Here is a 26440-nt window from a genome sequence, read left to right on the forward strand (position 1 = left end):
CAAGCATAAGTAAAACATAAAAACGGAATTTAGTCATCTGTGTAAGAGTGGGCTTGCTAAACCATAGAACCATATTGAAAGGGGATTGTCATGTCTTTGGATAAGTTGCCTTGCTTAAGTGTTGATTTAGCATCTTTCAAACTGCATAAGAAGTGCCTATGAGAACAGAATGATGGTCTCTTGATGGAGAGATGGAACAGGTAGGACTATGTTTACAAATAAAGCCTGTTCTGTGTTCTGACGATAAGGATGCCATAAATGCATAGGCTTTTGGTGCTGAAAAGGGGGCTTAGAGATGGTTCCAGCTTTGTTTCCCTGAGGGTTCTTCCCTCCTCCGTGCATTATCTTTACTTTCCAAAACCACCAGCAAACCATTTCTCGAAACTCATTGACATTAACCAAATCTCTTGTCCAATCTAAACCATCACTTGCAAGTGTGATAGGTTTCACTTTAGACAAATCATTCCCCCCATGAAGCTGGTGGAGTTTCTCTTCAGTATTCAACCTGCATGCAGCCTGTTAGAAAGAAGAATCAACAACATCAGTATCAGAAAACGTTCACATAATTTAGAAAAATGCGTGCCACACAATGCCGGAGGATACAGACAAATTCATTTATAGTGATTGCTGTGGGTAGGGAAATTGGTCAAGGGATGAATAAGGTGAACTTCAAGGTTATTTGTACCATTTTATTTTTCACTTTAAAAGTTATAAAGACAATTTTAATTAAAGATAAAAGTGAATTCTGGGTGATGAATTCCAGATTGTTTGTTTCTCTACTTTTCAGTGCTTTTAATCTCCTCCCAAACCAAACAAATAAAAAGACCTAAGGCTAAAACTTGTCATTGGCTAGCAGTACTCATTCTTTTTAGAATCCTTCCTGTTCTTTATTTTTGAGACATTGCCATTCTTGATAAAAGCAATATTTTAAAAAATTTATTCACCATGTCACTGATTCCACTGTAACTAAACTAAAACGAACAAATGTATATTGTAACCGTTAAGAAAGCATCTGTCGAACACTGATCCTATGATGTTAAGTGTGTGTGAGAGTGTATGTTATATAGGATATGATATATGGTATATGAATGTGTGGCAGTTCCCTTTAGAAGCAGGAACTGAGTCCTGTAGTTTTTCCTAAACACTTCTACGTAGCAAGTGCTAAGTAAATGTCTGTTGAATAAGAGCAAATGCACACTGTAATTCTTCTCCTCCCAGTCAGGATGTATATTTACCTATAGCGATCACAGTCATCAGGTGTCAAAACATGGCAAAGGTAAAACTCATCCTACTTAGCCTATTCAATTTTTATAACTTTTCTCAAATCCCAGCTTCTGGCCTGGCTTCTTTAGCCAATAGATCTTTTTCAAAGTACCAATAATGTTCCTTTATAAAAATGTTTTAAACAATACATAAGTATAGCAGGTGTGATTTTTAAAAAAGTATAAAGCAATTTCTCTACACGTGAAGATTTTTATACTAAACTCCTTGTTCACTAGGATATAACAAGTTGTTAGAAGGCTTTGGTAGAATTCTGCTGGGTATATATATTTATATGAATTTAAAGAAACATGGTTTATACCTTGTTTTATGTGAATTTAAGTGAATATTTTGCATTGTTTCCCATTATTTGGTGAAAGTTATTAGAAAGAAAAGAGTATTTTTACCTTTTAGATGGAACATTATACTAAATATTCATGGGGTTATGATGTTATCTTTTCTATTGAGGTCTTCAAGCTTTCTATCACCTTAAGAAATGCAAAAGAAATGTGACACCTCAATCTTTTTTTTTTTTTTTTTTTAGTATTTCAGGAAATGAGGTGAGAAAGCAGAACATAATGATCTCCTCTCCTTTCTCATTTTATTTGTAGTAAAAATAAAATGAAATAAACTGAAGAACTCATTTTATTGACTACTGTATTAAACTGCTATATTCCCTAAATTGCATTTGCTTTTGGCCCACCCTATAGTTCCATAGATAAGAGCTTTCTTGCAGAGCAAAATACAGTGAAAATTTAGGGGCCATTAAGATGTTTTCATTCATTTCACTCACTTATGTACCTATTGAAGTGGTCATCAGTGAGTACAGTTTTAACATATTCTGTTCTAGGTATTTGTGTTTGTAGATTCACATGGAAGTAAAACTTTGATATATGGTTTTGAGCATACCAATAGAAAATATATCAAATAAATATTATTGTTAAATGCTGAAAAATGTTAAGTCCATTGCCTACATCCTATAGTTAGTGAATAGCAGCACCAAAATTGTAAACCAGATGTGTCTGATTCAAAAGCACATGCTTATTTTAGCTATACTCCAAAGTTATTCATGGCACCTGTACACTTTTCTTCAGAACATAGAAGTCTGTTCTTTGACGTAAGTTTGCTATTTTCAATAGATATTGTTAGACCATTCACATGATTATCCTGATTATTTTGATACGTTAAGAGCATTTGATGAGGTTAGGGAAAACTTGTCAACAGAGGCATAATACAATAATTTGTTCATCCTTATTGGGTGTTAGCTATTTGAACATTAATCATATAACACACACATATTTTACTGGTAAGTCTGAAAAATCTTGACATACACTAGCCAAAGAAATTGTTTTGAATTAGAGATGTTTCTTTGAATGATATTTCAATTCTTGATATTATTAATATAAGTACCAACATTGTTGGAGTCTAATGGAACTGTCATATGATCCCTGAAGGTTTACTTTCAAAACTGTCAAAAGAAAATTCTTTGTAATTAAATGTTTCAGAGAACTTTATCTTTCATCTGCAATAAACATACAGTCTAGGAAGCAAGTTATTTACAGGTTTGGAAAATACTCTTATTTCCAAGAAAAAAATACATTTAAGTATTGTTAAGGAGAATGATAGAATTATTTCTTTTTATACTGTACAGTTATACTGCTTTTATTAAACTTTCATATCACTTGCCAGATGCAACGCTAGTGGAAGAGATAAAGATGACAAAAAGGTGAAGGTTGAGAATGAATAGGCCTTCAAGGGAGCTGATCTTTCTCTGATCTGATAAAACCTTTCCCATTATCTATTTCTTTCTTTTTTGTTTTTCTTTTTTTCCTTGCAGATCACTGCATATCAAGAGCTTTTTCTCTGAATAGCAGCATTCTCTCAGGATTTGAGGGCAAGACTTATATAAAGATAGTTTCCAAATTGACATACGACATGTTGTGCTGTTTTTAGAATTTGCCTTTAGAAAATTCTAAAAATTACTGGGAAATTTTCCATTAATCTGAAATAGTTTTCTACCAGTGTTTTTTATTTTGATACTACTATGTCTTCATGTATTCTGTGAATGCCAAGTGATGTTAACACTTTGATGGGTTTAGTGGGAACTAAAGATTGGTCTTGTGGAATAAGAATAAGCTTTGGAGTCGGAAGGCTTTTGTTCAAGTCCATTTCGTTAAACTTGTGAGTCCTTAAAAGTCTTTAAAATGAGTTTTTATTTTAAATGCTCAAACCAGTAGGTAGGTAGGGATGTACATATTATTATTACCTTTATGACATTGTATATATACTTATCATTCCATACCCAAAGGATTTTCATATATACATGTGCTGTTTCATTTATAATAAAGCCGTTTAATGAAACTTTCTCACTTACCTTAATATGAGCAGAATTTTCAATTTTCTCTTGTAGGTATTTATGCTGAACTGGGTTTTTTGTTTCTATCTGATTCTCCGCCTGGTTTTAATGTTTGATACTATATTAAACTGTACTATGAATTAAATGAGAAAAGACACATTTTCTTTTTCTGAAGTTGCTTATTGCTGTGGGTCTATTTTTATATATCTATAGCTAACTATGGAAACAGGGATGTCCTACTGAGCAAATATTCACATTTTATTAGGTAGGAATTTTATCAGTCTTAACACAATTTGCCTGTGGCATTTAACGGTAGGTCATTGGCTTTAAAAATAAGATATCACTTGACTAGAATAGAAGTTAATTAGGGACTTGCAGTGTCCAGAAGACATGTCAGTTTTCTATGAGTCATGACTAGCTGGCCTTTTGCCACAAGAAAAAGCACCATCAGCAACTATTTGTATCACTCCCCGAGGTAGGCTAAGTCTCTAAAGTTCTGTATTTTGGTTTGTCGTGAAATCTGCTAGGTAAAAAAAAAAAAAAAATTACTAATTTCTTCATGAAAAAAGAAGATAATAGTAGTGCATTTTCATGATTATGTATCCCTGGATTTCCAAGCTGGGGATATATAATATTTAGCAACTTTCCAGCTCTAAACTAACCTTTTAAAATACACTTTTTTTTTCTTATACATAACTACAGGTCTTTAGGTTTCTAAAACTATCTCAGAATCTTGCAATAAATATCATTTACTTGATAAAATTAGTGTTTATATATATTAGAAATAAAGATGATTTGGACTCTCCTCCCCCTAGGAGAATTGTCTGATAGTTTGTGACCATTGTTCATCCCTCTTTAACTTTTTTTTTCTAGAAATAATTAACTGTGATGATCACTGTCACTCTGGCTTATTAAACATGGATTAAGTTCATATTATAAGCCATGTGATTCTGAGTCAGATCATTAAGTTATACCTTCTCCTGCTCTCCAGAGTAGAGAACAGCATGGTTGAGTTAGAGCTGGTGTCTTGCAAACCACGTATGGCGTTGTGGGTGAATGCCCCCCAATGTGTTTTGTTTGTTGGGGGGCAGCCTCCTTCTGTGTGTCTCGTGAGGAAAACATGTTAATATCCCTCTTCAACACATTTTAGAGTTCTAATATTTCTTAATCTAAAAAAATATTTAACTTATTTATATTTTACCCAGTATTTTGTTTAAATTCACAAAATGCTTAATTTTATTATTGGCCCCATACATATGAACAATTTAGCTGTTATTATGTGGCCTGTTAAAAATGAGGGAAGACTTATGTTCTGAATTTTGTCAAGAATATGCCTTTGTGTTATTTTCTCATCTGTCTTTTCTTTTTCTATCTTCCCTACTAAAGTTTTCCTATAAAGAAATGGCTTCCATTTCCATTTGTTTTGCCATTTTATTCACTTTTTTGCAACATTTTCACACAGAATTTGAGTTTCCAAAAATATTGTGATAAATATTATGAGATGTATACATTTTTCCCTTGGTTTTTCTCTGTTTAGGTTTTTGACCTTGTAGGGATAGAGAACCTTTTCTGGGTTACTCTCCCTGCTACAATATCTTACATTTACTAGCTTCTTTTATGTTCCCTTGCTGTCTAGTAGTTGATAAACTGAAACCATTGTCATTTAAGCACACTGGAGAATTTTTCCTTTAAATTGATTTAGTTTAGGGGTTCTTAACTTGAAATTTCCCACTAGGCGGTATTTTTTAGTCATTGGTAATACCTGTGTAAGAGTTTAGAAAAATGATTATAATATTAAAGAAGAGAGAATAAAAGCCAATACACTAATATAAAACTAGTCGAAAGGGATGTTTCCATTCCCCAGTGTGGGCAAGACTTCCACATCAAGAGCACACACTGAAGTATAGTTCATAGTGAAAGATCAAAAACGTGAATCAACAAACCACTATGAGATTATACTTTTCTAAAACCTAACCTGATCATTTCTATCTCCTAATAAATGAGTTTAATACATTTATTATATTTACTGATATACTTGTCCCATTTTGCCTGTCTCCTAGCTGTGTGGGGGGCAGGCTACAGGTGAACTCACTACTCAAGGGACACAGTGTACAAATGGAATCTTAATTGTCCTTCATAGTTAGATAGCTGACACGTATATTTGCTTACTGTCTGCCAGGCACTGTTCTAAGCACTTTATATATAGTATCTCATTTAATCCTTTCAACAACCCATGAGGCAGATTTTGACATTATTCCTACTAGAAAAGGGGAGAAGAGACTTAACTTTTCCGAAGTTTGCACAGCTGGTATGCAGCAGGGTTGGTATTTAAACCCAGGCAGTCAGGTTTCAAATCTGTTCTTAATCAGTAAATGTTACTGTGTCTTGTGAAAGTTTAGCACACGGAGAATATGATAATAACACTGGAAAATACAAAGAGAAAACTCTAAAAACTATTAGACAAGGGGGAAAAAAAAGAATTTATCCACAAAAAGTCATTAGCAGGCTGACAATAGGCATTTCATCTCCAGCTGAACCTAACGGAATAACATTTTAAAAGTGCTAAAGGAAAATAGGTCAGGCTAGAATTCTCCAACGACTTTGGCATATAAGAATGAAGGGGGAATAAAGCCTTTTCAGATGTGTGGATTATGATTGTTTGTTACTCATGGGTATTTGAATAAACTCTTAAGAATGTACTGTAGCTAGGAGAAAATTATTACATTTTTGTGGCTTTTGGTAAAAAACTAAAAATGCTATTAAGAAGGTGCCTATACAGCACTTAGCACATATTTATTGATTCTCATTGTTATTTCATTTCCAGTTATATAGAAATATATGCTATAAGGGTATTTATGAAAAGCAGTATTCTACTAGGGTTAATATAGTGATCAAAGCTTTTTTTAAAAAAAAACAAATGAAATGTTAGTCATTGATAGAAAGCACTGGAAGTGGACACTACTGCCAGTGATGGCAGAGGTAGTAAACTTAATGGTATTCAAGAATACTATGCTATTTATATTACTGAAGAGTAAATATATATGTATCAACTTCAGTAAATTAAAGTATTAAATGATTTAGAATTTATGAATCACAAATAAGGAATCTCTTCTTTTTTATGTGTCTTAATAATTGATTTGAAAACCCAAGCACTATATAACAATTATGTATTCATGTGGTCATTTGAATTCTAAGATTTCTTATTTTCTTTCCAGCGCCTGGCTTTGGAAGCTGAGAAAGTTCAAGCAGCCCACCAGTGGAGGGAGGATTTTGCAGTAAGGACCCTTTTTAACCACTTGATTTAATAAGTACATCGATGTTTTGTGTTTGGATAATTATGATTTCATTTAAAATATTTTTTTTAGTGATGGACTCTTAAGGTATTATGGGACCAAAAACAGCTAGCTGTACTTTGTTGCTTTAAAAAAATACCTTGAAATATTCTCATACTCAAAGGTATTTATAAAATTAATAACAGAAAAATAACATTAAATTATAGCATTTGAATAATCTTTTTAGGTATTATGAATATACTAATTGAAAAACAAGTGACATTTTTTAAGAAGTGACATGCATATTGTAGTCACTTTGACAGTGGGCAATGCAATTAAAGTTAGAACAGATGCATTAAAGCCTCTTAAAATTTAACTTGCTCCACATTAGTTAGAAGTTATCCTTCGTCTGCTCTGGCCTGCTTTTAGAAACGTCAGCTGATATTAACTTCTGCACCTATTTTTTGATAAACTGCTTTTGTGCTCCAAGAGTCACTGGGCTAATTATACAAATTGCAGAAATTCTTCTTGTGATGAGTTCCTTCCCTCCTTCCTTCCTTCCTCCCTCCCTCCATCTCGTCTCTAGCTATCTGTTATATCTTCTTGCATCCATGGTACACAATGAAGAAGCCTGATCTTAATAGTTAAAATACTTCTGTTACATATTTGAATTGTATCATTTATAGTGAAAATCTCTTTAGTTTCTTTTATTTTTAACATCTTTATTGGAGTATAATTGCTTTACAATGTTGTGTTTCTGCTGTATAACAAAGTGAATCAGCTGTATGTATGCATATATCCCCATATCTCCTCCCTCCTGTGTCTCCCTCCCACCCTCCCTATCCCATCCCTCTAGGTGGTCACAAAGCACCGAGCTGATCTCCCTGTGCTACACAGATGCTTCCCACTAGCTATCTATTTTACGTTTGGTAGTGTATATATGTCCATGCCACTCTCTCACTTCGTCCCAGCTTACCCTTCCCCCGCCCTGTGTCCTCAAGTCCATTCTGTATGTCTGCGTCTTTCTTCCTGTCCTGTCCCTAGGTTCTTTAGAACCTTTTTTTTTAAGATTCTCTCTCTCTCTCTCTCTCTCTCTATATATATATATATATGTCAGCATACAATATTTGTTTTTCTCTTTCTGACTTACTTCACTCTGTATGACAGACTCTAGGTCCATCCACCTCAATACAAATAACTCAATTTCGTTTCTTTTTATGGCTCAATAGTATTCCATTGTATATATGTGCCACATCTTCTTTATCCATTCATCTGTTGATGGACACTTAGGTTGCTTCCGTCTCCTGGCTATTATAAATAGAGCTGTAGTGAACGTTGTGGTACATGACTCTTTTTGAATTATGGTTTTCTCAGGGTATATGCCCAGTAGTGGGATTGCTGGGTCGTATGGTAGTTCTATTTTTAGTTCTTTGAGGAACCTCCATACTGTTCTCCATAGTGGCTGTATCAATTTACATTCCCACCAACAGTTCTTTAGTTTCTGATCAAAGAAAAATTCCAGACAGCTCATTTGGGGGATGTTAACCCCCCTCGCCCCATTTAAAATACGATTAGAGTTTGAGTGACAGCTTGATAATACTGTCCAATTATCTTTGAATGTTTTGCAAGACATCTCAGATTTGAAGGTAAGAAAGTTGTGGTTCAATAGAACACTAAACTGAGGTTTAGCAGTTGACACTTTTACTTCGTGTTTATGTGATTTTATTGTCTATCAAAGGAAAATATAGAAAATGATACTTCATTCACTAATAATATAGGATAACAGTTAAATAGTATTTCATGCTTGATGATTCTGATATTATTTATTTTTACTGTCTTTTCCACAAATTTATGTTTCTTAAGTAAACTCTTAGTCTACTCAGTTGAGACTCTATTTGACTGTCCGTTTGATTCTTTCACCTGAATTGATCATATTGCTTGCTTTGTTGGTATCATGTAGGTACTGGCTTAATCCACAATTGTTTGTTGTAGGTACATTAAGAAAGATCAATATGTCATCCGTAATATATAAAGAAAAAATCAGTGATGAAGTTAAAAACACAACCTTTCTGAGTATAGAGGACAAATTTTAAGCTCATCCAGTGAAGATTTTACAGTGCAGTTTGTTGCTGTTAGATGTAAGGAAAGTAAACCTGCATTTTTTTGTGTGTCTTGAATAGACCAAAAACAGCCAAAGTAATTTATCCCAATAAATATCCATTCGAGAACTGATAATTAGTGACATTTACTTTTCTTCTCCATCTTAGAGGTGGCATAGTAAAAGCAGTGTAAAGGCATAATAGTTGTGAAGTTAGATGTTGTATTTTGCCTAGTCTTGGTATATAAATTGGCGCTGTTTTAGTTTAAATCCTGATTGCTTCTGAGAATCCAAAAAATCATTAAGTTCATCAAATCAGATTGCATAGTATATAGATTCTATTGCTGTTTCAAAAAGCTTTTCTTGCATTAAGGGAATTTGGTAATATTTCATGTAGTCATTTATTGGTTGTATGTCTTTTCCAGCTTTCTAGGGAGAAATGATGTGTTAAAAGTAACTTTACAAATAGGAATGTAGTATATAAAGTTTCCTTTCCCGGATATATTGGCTCATTAACACGAAGTTAACATTTTGGCAGTGATTTATTTTTCCTTACAAAAGTAATGGGTGACCACTGTAGATGACACAGCAACTCTCAGCGTGTGCTAGCCAGTACTCTATTTTACTGAATCCAAACCATCATCAATAGTAAGGGTAAGAAAGAAAAAAAGAAGCTAATTAAATTGTGATGCGCCAACAATTTTAAGCAGTATTCATATTTGTCGGATGTCAAAATGTGTAAAAATTTACCTTGAAACGTAACTCCTTTTATCTGTTCTCTCAGTGCCTATATCCAAACAGAAGTATTGCTAGGAAAAGTCATGCAAGAGGACAAATTCAGTTCCACAATGACACAGATACCATTACTAGATCTTCTATGGTTAAATAGAAAATACATTGTTTACCCAGTAAATGTTAGGAGTTCTTAGCAAATAGTCGTCACCGCGTGGGAGAATTCTTGAACAAATTCTGTTTTAAATTTCCCCTTAGGTCACCTCACAATTTATTTAGGACTTGTGAATGTACTGATTGACATTAGAAGAGACTGTTAAAGGGAAAACAAATTAGAGAACTTTAGAGCCCTGTCAACTCATTTCCCCAGTACCCTTCTTGATGGACTGTAAATGATGTTCACAGGACACATATCTGTCACAGTTTGCATGTTGACAATTGATATTTTCCCTAAAGCCTTTACCATAGCACTTCCCTTTGAAATACCATAGGTGATAGACAGTTGAGATAGTAGTGATTTTATATTTGAAGAATAGAACCTGAAAGAAGATTGCCTTCAAATTCAAATAAGTAAATAGTGCAAAAATAAGCGACCTTTTTCCCCTTTTCCCTTGTTTCTTTTCTGATAAACTAGATGATGATTCAGTTCATATACATACAATAAGGTTAAACATCCTTCAAGACCATAATAAAAATCAAATTCACGCATGGTTGGAAATTAGAAATCATCAACATTAAATGTCTCTTTATTTTGTGATTACATACAAAACAATCAGAAATTTTGTCAATATCTTAACCAAACATTTAAAAATGTTTAATTTGAAGTTAAATGCTGCCATACTCCAAAAGGTCCTTGTTTTAAACTTTATAAGCCTTTTATCTTCTAAGGCATTTAACTATGCATCAGTGCAATACTTCTTTAATGCCATCCTTTAATAATTTAACACTAGGATGATTTAGAAGGCAGAAATAATTTCCTAAAAGGTACATTAGCATTTCAAAATGAAATATAATATGCCGATTCTTCCCTCTAGTATAAGTAGGGAAGTTTCATTAACATTACTTAGGCAAAATGTTGATTAACATTCTGTACTTTGTAGTGTAGAGAAATCTCAAGAATAACAAGAACAAAAGGCAAAATACTAAAATGCTGGCAACAAGAAAGGGCTCCTGTAATTCACACTCTCCCTCAGCTCCACTCAATTCCCAATTGGATGTACAATTGAGGGAACAAAGGGCATACACTTTAAATGGATCAAGATTTATGCGGTCATGCATTTACAAGTTCAAACCAATATTTGTAAATAAGCTGTGTCTACCAGCTGCCTTTCAGGTCTGCATGCAACTTACTGGCATTAAAGGGCACCTCTCATGTCACTTATGATGGACAAATTATTTTATTAAGGGCAGGTGGGAGAAGGAAAAAGGAGCTTGGAAAATTAATTGTTCTGCATAAAATAATTGCTATTATTTCTACTGAACAGATCTTTTCCAGTTGCTTTTGAAATCTCTTTTGATTGCATTGCAATGGTTGGTTAACTAAAGCAATTTTGTTTCCAACTAAGCCTGCGATATTAATTGTACGTACACATGTATTAACATAAGGGGTGCCTAATTTGTATTTTAATAAGTAGGATCTTTATGTATGGCTTATTAGCATCAGCTTGTTATTGTGAATGCTGAGTACAGACAGTCTAGAAATTGGGCAGTAAATAAAACATTTAGGGAGCCTTTTTTAGCTCCAGCTTCACAGAGAAACTAAATGAGATGGTGGGAATTTTTCTAGTGAAGTTGAATGTTATTGAGTGTTAATCAGGCTAATTTAATTCTCCTAATTGAGTTTTAATTATATACATATACTTTTTAAAAATTACCTTACTCAAATCATATTTGGAAATGTTGCTTTAAAAGTTGTACTATGTAGAATTTTGTGTTTATATGAGTTAAATTAATAGGCACTGGCATTCTATATTTTATTATTTCATCTATCCTAATCATTTCATGAAATAACATCACCTCTGTTGATTGCAGCACGAACAGTTGTGACTATGGGAACTAGGAAATCATACTGTATTTATTTTGGTTACAATGTATAAAGAGAAACACTATTCTAAATTATAATTGTGCAGGTTCAGGATACAGAAGTGCTGGCTTTTTAGGAATAACAAGTGGGGAGTACTTACAGACAATGGAATGTCATTCGGCACTAAAAAGAAATGATCTATCAAGCCATGAAAACACGTGGAGGAACCTAAAATGCATATTACTAAATTAAAGAAGCCAATCTGAAAAGACTACATACGATATGATTCTAACTATGTGACAGTCTGGAAAAGGCAGAACTATTGCTAAGGAAAAAAAAAAAAAGACAATCAACCCCAAATGGAGACACATATGCTAAGCCCCACATCACCAAACCATGACTTAACTTACAGTTTCAACTCTCCTAGAAATGGAATCTTAAACCAATTGGTCAGGAATTACCTGATGAGCCCTAGTTAGGAATCTGCCTGATAGACCCCTGCCATCCTCTAAAGGACAGTAACCTTGCAGTAACCAACCTGCCTTTCTTGCCTGGTACAATTTCCTTTTCCCCACTGTCTTCTGCTGTAAAAGTCTTTCATTTTGTACAGTTCCTCAGAGCTCCTTTCTATCTGATAGATTGGATGCTGCCTGATTCAAATTGATTTTTGCTCAAGTAAACTCTTAAAATTAAAAGAAAAAAGTAGGGGGGGCGGCATTGTCTTAATGAATGAATGAATTTAATAGATTATCAAAATGATTTTAGTCTCTAGCTGGATTTAGTCTTTCTTAGTTTCTACATTTGGTTGAATTGTCCTTTTGGAATCAAGAGCTTACATATTATGCAACAGTTCTTATGTAGAGAAACAATCAATTTTTTACTACTACTTTTTTTAAAGAGTTTTGTCAGTTTCTCCTCATCATCAAGATAGATGAAAAGGAGCCACAATGCAAAACTGATTTACCCTCAAATTGTGGGAAACCATTTTAGTAGAAAAGAGCCAGGCAAATTCATGGTACCATATTCTTTTTGCACATACACATAAATGCCCATGGTAAGAGCATTATAAGGTAGCAGAGTAGAAAATAGTAACCGTGGGCTTTAAATTATTAATTATCCTGGATGATAACCCCTCTCTTTTGTTTCTTATGTTGAATAAAAGAAGAAGCAAAATATTTATCCAGTAATTACCTAGCCAATAATCTTGGTTTTATTTTTAATAATGTTTAATATGTTCTAATGATCTTCCTGTTCTCAGTATTATTTCTTTTAAAACGAAGGTCACATGATAGCACATGATGATACATTAGAACTCCCTAAGTAAGACATCATGACAGCATGTCCTGGGATAATGCAAACTTAGATATAATTGGAGCTGGGTAAATTTCTTTCTTTCTTTTTTGTCCCGCTCTCAGGAAGGTAGAGAGGAGTTAGAAAGGGCAGGCATCTCTAACTTGGGAAATGCGGAGGTGGATGGGTCTTTATGTTTTTCAAATCTAATCTGCTGCCTCAGTGTCCTGGTATTGAGCTGATGAAAACATTGTTAAATTAGTGGGAGATTCCAGGAATTGCTGCCAATATTCTAAAAATTGTAGCCATGAAGAACACACAAATATCAATACCTCATTGATATTTAAGCTAGAGTTATTTATTGCCATCTGCAGGTATCAAATTGTAGTTGTCACAAGAGAGCTTTTGAACTTAGGTATTTCATTAACCTCTCTATAACTTGAGCTACATTTAATTAAAATTTTCGGACACCACTTATTTGCATTAAGGTGGGGTTTACTATATTAAAAATGTCTCAACCACAAAAGAACTGAAAAGATGAAGAAAAATGTATAAGCATTAAAAATTACTGCATAGTTTACAAAGATTTGCTCTATAAACTTTTGTCCACTTTATTTCCTTATTTAAAAATCTTCAGTTACTTTCCATTTAGCATAAATGATATACAGGCCCTTCATGATCTGGCCCCATCTTATTTTTCATACATTTCTACTGGAACATTTCCCCAGCAGCTATTACCGTTCTCCTGAGATTCTGAGTCCCAAACAGAGTAAATTATTTGATGGTTCCCTAAGACAATATTCTTTCCTTCATCCTCAGACCTTTTGATAATCTCTGCCTAGAAATCTCTCTCATCTCTCCCCAATTTCCTTTTGGCTTTGATCCACCAATCTTGGATTTGTTGTCTGTTTTATATGGCCCTCTAATGTCCAGTATATATTCATATTCAAGTACGTACTCCTTATATAATTTTCCTTTTTCCACATTTTTTCAGCACTAAAATGTAAACTTCCTGGGGATAAGAACTTTGGCTAAAGCATTACTAAAAAAACTGTAGTCTAGTACAATGCACAATAGACATAATAGTCCGGTGCAGTAGCCTATAAGTAATTTTTAAACTAAAAATAGTTACTTGTAGTGCTGAGGTATCTATTTTTATTCTAAACATTTATTGTCAATTTCAGTGGAGAAATAATAAAAAAAAAAACTTGGTTTAAACTGTACTTTTTAAAAGTCTGAATATATTTGCCCATAGCTGTGACATAGTTACAGAACACTGGGCTTGGAGTTATGCAGATCTATACTTCAAATGTTGGCTTTGCCACTAACTTGCAATACAATTTTAGAAAAATAACATTCTTTTGAATATCAGTTTATGTAAAAACTCTTAGTTCTATAGTCTCCACCAGCATAATTATTTTTGTAAGATGCTCTGTGCTTGCCCTATTTCCCTACGAAGGAAGATATTTTCTAGAAACCTTGTGGTATGTCCCAGGTGTTCACACACAGGTTGACACAAGTCCCTAGATGGCTGTTTGCCTAGTCCAGCAAGTATCTGCCAGCTCCCATGACTGTGGTGCTCTATTTGCTGTCGTTGCTCCAGTGAAAGAATACCACTCTGCTCAGGCTGCTGTCAACTGGTGCATCCCAAACTGCAAAGCACTTGAACTTGAGTCATAGTGTAGTCTGTGCAGAAAGAAGGGTGAATGACCCAATTTCCAGCCATAGATTTTTTTTCAAACTAGATAAATCATATTTTAATGTACTATTTAAAAAAGTCAAAGTTCATAAGAAAATCCACAGTGAACAAAATATTAAATTTATTTTTCTTTAAAAACATTTCATTGTGATAAGAACACGACATGAGACCTACCCTCTTAACAAAGTGTACAATACATTATTATTGACTACAAGTACAATGTACAGTAGATCTCCACAGCTATTTATCTTGTGTTGCTTAGTTGAAATTTTATGCCTGTTGATTACTAACTCTCATTTCTCCCTCCTCCCCAGCCCCTGGTAACCACCATCCAGTCTTTGATTTTATTGACTATTTTAGGTAACTCATGTAAGTGGAATCATGCAGTATTTGTCCTTCTGTGTCTGCCTTATTTCACTTAGCTTAATGTCCTTGAAGCCCATGCATATTGTGTTGTAGAATCATCTACTTTTTAGAGGCTGAACAATATCGTATTATATGTATATACCACATTTTTTAATATCCATTCATCTGTAGCTGGACATTTAGCTTGTCTCCACATCTTAGCTACTGTGAATAAGGGTACAATGAAAATGGGAGTGTTAATAATATTTCTTCCAGATCCTGATTTTAAGTCTTTTGGATATATATCCAGAAGTGGGATTGCTGGATTATATAGCAGTTCTAGTCTTAACTTTCTCGAGAAACCATACTGTTTTGTGCAGCGGCTACACCATTTTGGATTCTCACCAACAGTGTGCAAGAGTTCCAGTTTCTCTACATTCTTGCCAATGCTTGTTGGTTGTCTGATGGATTAAAGACTTAAAGGTAAAACCTGAAACTCTAAGACTTCTAGACCAAAACATAGAGGAAAAGTTTCATGACATTGTTCTTGGCAATGATTTTATGGATATGATACCAAAGCATAGGCAACAAAACCAAAAAGAAACAAGTGGCACTATATAAAACTAAAAAGCTTCTGCACAGCAAAGGGAACACTCAACAGAGTGCAAGGCAACCATGTATCTGATAAGGGGTTAATCTCCAAAATGTATAAGGAACCCATACAACCCATTAACAAAAATTACAACCCTAGACAGTTTTAATCACCAGACTCTGAAGCTAGTTCTCATATTCTCATTTATTTAATTCTTCCCCCAAAGAAGGCAGAAGCACCTTTCCTTAGGAGTCTGTGAGGAGACTTATTTTTTACCTTATCCTCATTTCACTAGTGTCCCTGTGAACACTTGTTTATGTTTTTTTCCCTTTTTTAGGAAACAGTCAGTCAGCTTCCAGCAAATGAATGCATGAAAATAGATTTCTGATAATTTTTCAGCTTTAATCCTGTATTGTCATAGCTCATGTTCAGCCTGGAAGGCTTCTATTGGAAGACCTCATACATTTGTATTTCCAAAAAGTTTTTTGAAATTAAATGAGATAGTTTATGGGAATATACTTAGCACTTTGAAAGGTCTTAAAAATGATAATTTTAATAGAGGAGATGCTATCTCCTAGATTTATTTCTTTTGAGAAGTTGACATATTGCTTTTTAATGATTAAGTGTAGCTGGTTGTACCTTCTTAAGGAGGAAAATATACATTGCACATAATAGGCATTGGATGAATGCTTTTTGAATTGACTTAAACCCATTTTACTTACATTCCATTTATGTATTAAGACTGCATTGATGAAGAATGACTACATTTGGAAGTGACAAGTACTCAGCATGAGACTAACAAAATTTTTTGTTCTTATCGATGTTTGTCTTTATGTCTGTATGAAGTTCTGGTTTACTCGGTGCCTAAAACAGCCCTGGAAGATCTTTGCAGAAACAAATCAAAACAAACAGCTGTATCTAAAGAGATCTTTAGGGAGTACAGACACTAATACGTATTTCTATTTACTGTAGATCCTTTAGGACCGAGCCCTGGGGCAATAACTCTATTCTCAGAGATAATTTTTATCTTCAGAATAACATTAGATGTTGGAATAATTTCAACTTGATGGAATTATAGATATGTTAATGGCTTTGTTCCTCTTGCTGTGGGAAAGAGAATGTTTTAGGAATTGGAGAACTGGCCTAGAGAGCTTTTTTCCTAAAGGATTGACACCATAGTGATGAAACTTGGAGCTTTAAAATAAAGCAACAAAGTGTAAGATGCAGGCAATTAATGTAGGTCATGGGGTTTAGTCACTAGTAGGATACATTTTGACTTTGGGCGATACCTAGGAGAATTGACCATGAGAACTGAGGGCTTAGTACACTAATTTCAGTAGAGGGATATTATATGTCCAGAATATAGGAAAGCTGTTGAAACAATGGTCTGGATAATGTTGAGAGTGTGGATATTGCGATCAAAAGCTTAGTCAGAAAAAAGAAGTCTTGGGCTTCCCTGGTGGCGGAGTGGTTGAGAGTCCGCCTGCCGATGCAGGGGACACGGGTTCGTGCCCCGTTCTGGGAAGATCCCACATGCTGCGGAGCGGCTAGGCCCGTGAGCCATGGCCGCTGAGCCTGCGCGTCCGGAGCCTGTGCTCCGCAACGGGAGAGGCCACAACAGTGAGAGGCCCGTGTACTGCAAAAAAAAAGAAAAATTCTCTAAGTAGATAGAAGACATTTTTAAGAGGTCTCCGATTTAAACTTATAGGTTAAAGAAAAAAAAAGACAAGAAAACCTAGAGAATATTCATCTACAAGTTTAAAAAAGTATGTAACTAGACTTGAGTGCTGGACCTAATTACATATGATAAAAATGCTATGGGAATTGAGGGGAATAGCCAATTCCTCCTTTTATGGAAAATCGCTACTTCTTTAAAGTTCATGCCTTTGGTCATCTTCTAACCTTCCAAGCCAGTCTGTCAGTGGAGTTTTTCCCATGCTATCCTCTCTCTCTAGTTAGTCAACCTTTTTGTTTTCCTTTTACTTTGGCACCAACATACAAACTGGCTCCCATATCTCCTATCATTAAAAAAATTTTTTTGCTATCTCTTTTAGTGTTGCCACATTTCCTTGCTGTCTTATTCTGCAAACCTCAAAAGAGATGTAGACCTACACCATCTCTGCATCTTCACCTTCACCCAGTGGCCAGCCCACTCCAATCTGACTGCAAAATTCATCCGTGGTGAAATTGTTCTTAGTAGTTGCATTTACCTCCAGGTCATCAAGTCTTATGGACATTTTTTGTTTATCTTTGTACTTGGTCTTTTCCTATCTTTTTAATGTACCACTTCCTATTTCCCCTTTCTTCAAACACAAGTTTCTTCTGTTAGTTTTCAGGAAACCCCATTTTCCTATTTTCTCACCATTTAGTCCTTCTCAGTCTCCTTTTTAGTACTTTTTTCTGTACTGTAGCTCTAATATTACCTAAATTTAGGGCACAGTCTTAGCCCTCTTGTCATTAATGCCCGTACTTTCTCCCAGGACACCTCATCCATTGCTTTGAAATTAAATAGGATTCCACCCAAATGTCTTTTCTGAGCTCTAGGTTCATTTAAGTAACTGACCACTTGCTGTTTCCATTTAGCTGTCTCACCTGCATGGTGCTAACATGGCCAGATGAGCAAGTGTTTCCATTCCTCCCTCCCCCAGTATCCTGATGATCTGTTAATTTCCCCATCACGGATGAGATCACCTTCTCCCAGTTCATCTAGCCAAATTTAAGGAGTAATCCTTAATTTCTCCCTCTGCCATAACCCCTCATATAATCCACATGTAAATTCTGTCAGTTCCAGCTCCGTATATATCATGCAACCATTCATTTCTCTTCAGCTTCATAACCACTGTCTTTGTTCAAACCACTGACATCCCACAGGCAGAATAATCTTGAAAATATTAACCAAATTATGAATCACAGAGTCCAGTCTACTGTCCTAGGGAATTCACAAATTTGTTTTACAGAATTGTAGTGGTCCAACACATACATAATAGTTAAATAGGATTTTCGACTGTCAATTCGATAGAAGAGAATGGTGAGACTTTTTAAAAAATCAATACACAATTTCATAAGATAGTGGGAAATGTAGCTTTGTATATCCTTCTGACACAAACGTTTTGGAGACCAAATAAGATGGACGAGTTGTAAGAATTTTAAACCAGTAAGTCAGGCAAATATAAAAACTGAGTAGTTTAAGTAACACATACCTGAATTTAGAAAGTAATGTGCAGCTTTTCTCAAACCGCCCATGAAAAAATGTGTCTGTGTAGCAGCAACAATAAAATCCAGGCAGAACAAGTAACAACTAGATTAAAAAAAGAGCAAAACATTACTTTTAGTCAAAATTAGTGATACAAAATGTGAGGTTTTGTATGAATTCGGGTGTAACATAGCAATTTCAAAGTGCCTGCTTCTGCTTTGTTAGAAGGCATATTATGATCTGAGAGAAAAGGTAATCAAGAGAGCTTGTAATTGCTGAATGTTGTAGAAAATCAGCTATCGTGGAATTGTAGCGTGTGTGCCATGGCATATATTATACGTTAACTAAATTATTAGATTCCAAAAGTTATAAAATTACCACATTGCAAAAGCTGCTTTACTTTGTTATAATGTTTCACCACCATGTGGACAGTTCTCCTGCGGATCTTATAAGAATCACCTAGAATCCTGTTTTTCAAAGTTCTCTATTACATTCTCCCCTCAAGGTTCTCAGTGATGTCCTATGGGGGTGAAGTCAAGACATTGAGAATCCTTCTGTAGTGAGCCAGTGTGACTGAGTGGAATATGATCTCTCTCTCATGGGTGTTAAAACTGAAGAAAGCTTGACCAACACTAACTGGAGGGCTTATTAATTATGAAAATAAAAGTGATGAGTCTAAATGCAGTTCTAAAGCTTGGGAAAAAAAGAGATTGAGTGTAAATAGATTGGATGTAGAAAGAAAATTATAATAAGCAGCCAGAGTCTCAAAAAAATCTAGTTGGGTTTAGTTAATACCAAAATAGCAATAACAACAATAAACAGGCTTACTCAATCACTTTTTTTCTAAAATTATAATACCTTGTTTTTGTAAAAATGTTTTAATATCATTAATTAAAAATTAAAATGATATAGATAGCTACAAAAGAAAAATTAAAATCTCCCCTAATCTCCACAACTACGTTTATTCCTTGTTTATATTTAGTGAGTCTCCTGATGTTCAATTTATCTGTTTATACCTTTTTTCCATGTATTTTTTTCATGATATACATACAAAATTCATAGATACAGTCATATAATAGAATGTACAAACTTATCACCAGAGAGTGTGTTCTATTTTGAATAAGTTAACATGTTTCTGTGTTCTCTCACTTTCTTCATACATCCCCAAATCTTATTAAATTATTACTTTTACATAAAGATTTGTCTTATGTTGTGTAACCGTAGTTTCCACATTGTTAATCCTGGTTCTGGATCCTCCATTACTCACCTTATTTTTTTGTTTTTGTTTTCTCTTTAAATTCATAATTTGATTGAGTGGATTTTGTTGTGAAGTAGTTTGATCAAGAAGAGCCGTGAGATGCTTTAATTTCTGAGTTCTTATGTGTTAGAGAATATCTGAGTATTTCATTTTGGACTTGAAGAAAACCTTGGCTAAGTAGGCATTTTTCCCACTAAAAATTTTGGGGTATTGCTTCACAGTCATCTGCACAGTCTGTCATTTTTAGTGGCTGTCAAGAACTCTAAAGCTGTTCCAGTTTTAGCCCCTGGTTTCCATCCTGAATTGACTTGATTTTTTTCACTGATTCTCTAATGATATATTCTTTGTTCTTGAAGTTGAGCTAGGAATGATGCATCTGATTGTTGATTGTTTGATGTCTTCTTACTAAAGTTGTAATTTCATTTCAGAGATGTAGATGTTTACTTTCAGCATAGTTTTGAATATTTCTGCATAAAGTTTTTTCATGATCTCTTTTTCAAGAATATTACTTAGTGTAAGTTGGGCCTCCTTTTCTGTTTTCCATAAGTGGTATCTTCTCTATTACAGTTTTTAAAAAATACATCTTTATTCAGTTACATTTCATTTGGCATGATTTTCTGAAGGCTGTCTGGAATGACGGTCTTTTCACCTGCATCCATGTTTTGTTGTTTTCTTCGCTAAATTATCTTTTTTGTATCTCCCAGTTTTCTCTATGTTCTGGCAGCTTCTTTGCCAACTTATATTGGTTTATAATCTAATCTTTTGAACTCCTTTATCTTTTATTTTCTTTCATTTTTTCCCCTGGCTATCTCCCTCCACCTCCTATCTTAAAGAATAGGTCTACAATTTCTCTGGGACTCTGAAGAACCATGGATCTTAATTCTTTCTTTTATTTTAGGATTTCATATATTAAATTAGTTTCCTTTCTTCCTTCCCTTTTCCAAAAATGGCTAGGCACAGGTTCCTGAATCTTCTTGAGTAAAGTAATGTTTTGATGGAAGATGATGAAGTAAAGTTAAAGAGAACTCAAAGATACTTTAGGGCTTCCACTAATAAAACTGTTCCACTGAGGTGAATAGTCTCAGCTGTATTCCAAAATATGCTCTTTCCTTTGCACATTTCCAGTCAGTTTTTAACATTCAAGAAGCCTGTAAGATTTATGGTAGAAAACAATTAAGTCCTGGCTTTTCTTGAAGCAAGATGATGATTGCCATTTCTCTTTCTTACTGGGGTTTATTTTCTTTTATGTTTTTCAGCTAGAATTTATTTAGTAAAAAAATAGAAAACTGCAGGTAATAGTAGTATTAATTGCATTTTCAAAGCCAAAATAGAGAATGCCCAATGTAAGTGTTCCTGAAAAAATATATATCTAATTATCCACTTGATACCAGCTGGATATTATAAATGCTACTTTTAAACAAATTATTACAAAATATGATGAAGAAAAGAAAATACAGTGTAAACCAGTGCGAAGATAAAGCAGAAAATACTCTAAATAGAAACCCTAGTTACCATTTGCTCATGAGAATTATTGATTCTCAGCTTATAATGTGCTTCTGACTCCAATAGGATATTTTGTTGTCTAGTATTCAGTCTAAAATTATTTTTTGAGCCACGAAGCAAGTCAAAGCCGTGATGTTTAGAAGCGGCATACTCTAATAAATAGAATTGCCAACCAAGGTGCCAGAAAGAGTTTGGTTTGGTTGTTTCCTATTGTGTGATTTTTAGCTATATAAGGTCTAAGCCACAGTTTCTTCAACAATAAAGAGGGGATAATATTGGTACTAATAGCACAGAGTTATTCTGATACTTAATGAAAATTATGCATGGATGCCTTCACGCAGGTCTTTGACAAGTAGATTCAAGCATTTGAGATAACTGAAATTATCTTGGCAATCAAATTTACTTTTCTTTAAAAACTTGGCTTATATTCTTCCTGCTTGGTTTCAGGTGCCATCATTAGACACACATCCTGCCATCCTCAGACGCCTTTAACATACACATAATCAGTACATTTCATTGAGATCAGTTATTCTTGCAAATGTGTTGTTTCTCTTTTGAAACATGTTTGTAAAGATAAAAAAAAAAAAAAGCCCACTAAGAAATGTTAAATAAGGAGGGCAGTACAGAATCAAAATATCCATTTTGATAAATTATATTCTTGCTTTGAGCAAAATATACATTTTTTTAGCACAGCTATTTTAAGCTCTTAAAATGTATGAATATTGGAATCCCATTATCTTACAGCTTACACTCTGTAAAATCTAATAAATTTTACATTTCTGCCCTTTTATTTCAAAATCTTAACTGTTTTTCGTATTTCTTTGTTCTGAGGGTTTTTGATTGTGGAATAAAGAGCATTCATTAAACTCAGGAGAGATGACAGAATTTAAGTTGTAATCAATCTGAAATATATGTTTCATGGTTGCTAAATTCTTTTTTTCATCATCTTTGTGCTGAGTGAAAATAACCAAATCATGTACTCAAGCTGACTTAAGCCTGTTTCTTTGACTAGAAGGGTAATGAAACTACCTGTCAGAGAATGTCAATGTTTCTGTTATTTTAATATCATAGATGTTAATCTTAAGGCTTCCCAGAAGTCTCTAGTTTTTACAGAGTTTTCTCTGAAATTCTGATTCATAAAGTTATTCATATGATAACCTAGATTTTAATCTCAGGTTTCTTCTGTCTTACAGACTTTTAGTTCTAAATTCTGATTCATAATTAGTTACCAGTTTGTGGTGGCAAGGGGAAATGGGGGAAAACATGAATAATTTTAATGCATAAATGAGTATTCACATTGTACGCCGTTTTCATCAAACCCTATTTTCTCATCTGAATGAACACAGAATAAGCACCAAGAGTTGTGGAACTTTAGAACATTGGATTCTCTGGCACTGGAAGCTTTGTATGGCTTACTTGCTGTTGTTTCCTTTTTCGGTACTCTCAAATGTCAAGGATATTTCAGTGACGATTATGAATTGTCTTGAGTCATGCCATGTGACTCACAGAAAAATACAGCAATGACAAGAAAAGCCAAGGTCTCTCTACTAAAGTACCGCTTGGCCATGTTGAAAGCTTTGTGAATTTAGAATGAAGATGGGCAATTGTACTATAATTCATAGCTCTGCTTGAGTGCCAAGAAGTCATATCTTTCAACAGCTTTCAAGTTCTTCAGGACACGTAAAATTCAAGGTTACTGTTGAACAAATTAAATTCATCAAATACTTTGACTTCAAAGGGTATAAACATCTATTGTGTGGTTTGAGAGAAAGTCTGTTGAATCTTGTTAGTGCTAGTCAATTTGGTAACACAGAAACTGTAAAATTTAAGGAACTTTCACAACATTATGTTTACAGAGAAAAAGTTTAAGCATATTTTCATGAAAAAGTGAAATTTAATTAGCTTTCCATTTCAATTCCCCTCTCCATCCCACTACAAAGAAGAAAGAAAAAAAATTGTGATTAGTAGTGATGGATAGCTTGGTTATTACCTGTTGCTTTAGATTGTATACATGAGTCTCGTTTTTTGGGAGAAAGATGGATTTATTTACTATTATACTAAAAATTGTAGTTCTTAATTATGCTTTTTAAGAGGTACAATGAATGTAAATGGATATATATATTTTTTTTTTAATTAAGAAAAAGTAGGGTAGCAATATATTATTTGGGATGATAGAGTACAAGTTGATTACCCAGAAAATCTGGGAGAACTGATGTCTAAGTAGCTTGCAGATTGATTTCTGGGCTTCTCCCTCGTTAAAAACTGATACATGGCAGGAGTTTAGCTGCTTTCAAGCTTCCCTGCAGCTTTATTTGTACCAGGCAGTTTGGTTACAAACGGTTTCCTGCTGGGATACCTGATACCAAAAGTAAAACCAAAAGGGCAGCAGGACAGGTAATTAAATAGGCATTACTGGTGTTGATTGTCACTAAATTTAAAAGCATGGTTTATTGAATTAAAGCAACAGTGTGGGCAGTTGACTGCATAGTGTGCCCACATGTCTTGTGTAAAATTATTTTTTATAATCTTGCCAGTAGGTATTTTGTAATGACATCTTGGTATGATTTAATATTTTAAATCTTACATATAGCACCAAGTCTTTAATGATATAAAATTCGTTTGTTTCTACACCTGCTTTTTTTTTTTTTAAGTAAATTGAAATGTCCTAACAATTAGATGAGGGAGTAAATAAAATATTAGTAATACATGAATACTGACAGTGTATAAACAAATATACCATGCTGAATATATTTCTATCCAAATATAATATTTTGCTTCTGTATTTGAGTTTCTCCTTAACTTTTAGCTGTCTGTTTAGGCTGCCCTCTAGTGAAATATATAGTAATGAAGACAGTAATTTGTTACACCCTGTTTTCATGCTGGTGAAACCTTATTTTCTGTACCCTTTCCCTCTTTGATTATCATTTTCCTCTTTATGTCATCTGCATTATACTTGGGCTTGCTGGCAATAATCAGTGAGGGAGATTTGGAGAAGCACAGAGACCAATTTAGAGAAAATTCTAGCTTTGTTGAGATAATTTCCTTTTGCTAATGGCAAAAAAATACCATTTCAGAAGCTCACCAGGAAGGAATGTTGTTATTCAGAAACTGAGAGATTAGGATTTGGTATTCCCAAACTGAAGATGCTTGTTTGGTTTATTATTATATTTATTAAACATCCACAATTTAAAAATATATAGTATACTAGTGTGAAATTAGTAAATGAAAAAATGATGTTCATTTGCTCTAGAGGAAAATAGGGAAGCTTTGGTGTTACATAGATCTTGATTCCAATTCTATTTTGCTATTCACTAAGTAACTTTGAGAAGTTGGCTTACCTTCCTGAACCTCCATTTCCTCATCTGTAAATTATAATGGTATACATATCTTTTTAAAAATAAATTTATTTATTTTATTTAATTTTGGCTGCATTGGGTCTTCGTTGCTGTGCGCGGGCTTTCTCTAGTTGTGGTGAGCGGGGGTACTCTTCATTGCAGTGCATGGGCTTCTCTTGTAGCGGAGCATGGGCTCTAGGTGCGTGGGCTTCAGTAGTTGTAGCGTGTGGGCTCAGTAGTTGTGGCTCGTGGACTCTAGAGCTCAGGCTCAGTAGTTGTGGCTCACAGGCCTAGCCGCTCCACGGCATGTGGGGTCTTCCTGGACCAGGGCTCCAACCCGTGTCCCCTGCATTGGCAAGTGGATTCTTAACCACTGCGCCACCAGGGAAGCCCTACATATCTTTAATATTGGATATGAACATTTCATGAGATAGTGTAGGTTTCCATACTAGATTGTCAGTAAATGGACATAACGTTATTATCGTTATTATTGTTTATATCATGTTTTACAAAAGATAGCTCTACGAAGATTAACTGGCATTTATTTGTTGAATCATGTTTTATACATCCTTAAATTCAGTACAAGTCTTTTCAATATTAGGTGAGCACGCATATGTGCTTTGTGTTGTATCGTTCTTTCCTCTACTGGGATGAGAAATCAGTGCTAATAATCTTAGGTTCTCTGTTCTCCTCTGTACACGTATAAAACTCACACATTTCTTAAGAAAATATTTCACTTAAAGTTTTGTGCTGGCAAATGTACAAAAAAAATCTTGAAAGAATGATATTAGATCATTGTCTATTGTCTATATATACAAATATATAATACTATGTGTGAAGGTTATGGAAACAGAGAGAGAGGGAGACAGTGACTATTTGAAGAATCTTTCTGTGTTTGCTCAGAAAACACCTTTGAAGACCTCTGCCCACTATAATTTTCAGTGTTCTTCAGGCTTTGGTGACAGGAAGAACGTTATGACTCAGGGCAAAATTTCATTTATCCCTTTCATCAGACAAGGAGAATGATGCGACTTTCTCCCAGTCTGTCAAGAAATTCATGGCTAAATTTCATGCTTAATTACAGGATTATGGGGTTCTATAACAGTTATCCTTTTTCTCCTTCTAAGTTTTTAAAAATTATTATTGTTGAAGTATTTATTTTAACTGGCCTGTTGAATAGGTGTTTTGCAATTTGCTCTAAGAATGGAATTATATGTCTTAGAACAATGATGCTTAGTGGGGGTTGGTGGATGGAGAGAGGAATTCAGAAGAATCTCCATCAAAGCATTTCAAATACAACTTTCTTGATATCCCTACACAAAATCCAGTTATAAATCAATGGCTGGTTAATTAAAAATCTATAAGTGGTCATACAAACATAGATGAAAGCTGTGGTTGAAAGTTTTAAGGCACTGGAATTTGTGAAAGTGATGTTTTGCCACAAATAAGTTTATATTATACAGGTAGAGACTCAATGGTCTATT

The 26440-nt window shown here is 34.2% G+C and overlaps 1 protein-coding gene across 4 annotated transcripts in view; it reads left to right on the forward strand.

Annotated features, from left to right (window-relative positions):
- The window catches only part of CACNA2D1 (calcium voltage-gated channel auxiliary subunit alpha2delta 1), a 514317-nt gene that overhangs the window by 263066 nt on the left and 224811 nt on the right, over positions 1 to 26440 (forward strand). For all 4 annotated transcript variants that reach the window (XR_003436525.1, XM_027123784.1, XM_027123782.1 and 1 more), the window contains one exon: positions 6832 to 6891. Coding sequence is in view for 3 of the 4 variants with exons in the window: in XM_027123784.1 (XP_026979585.1) it covers positions 6832 to 6891 (60 nt within the window). In the remaining variant the exon portion in view is untranslated. The remainder of the gene's footprint in view (positions 1 to 6831; positions 6892 to 26440) is intronic.

The sequence above is a fragment of the Aethalodelphis obliquidens genome, unplaced genomic scaffold, assembly GCF_003676395.1.
Source record: "Aethalodelphis obliquidens isolate GAN/ISIS:26980383/991018 unplaced genomic scaffold, ASM367639v1 scaffold27, whole genome shotgun sequence".
Lineage (NCBI taxonomy): Eukaryota > Metazoa > Chordata > Mammalia > Artiodactyla > Delphinidae > Aethalodelphis > Aethalodelphis obliquidens.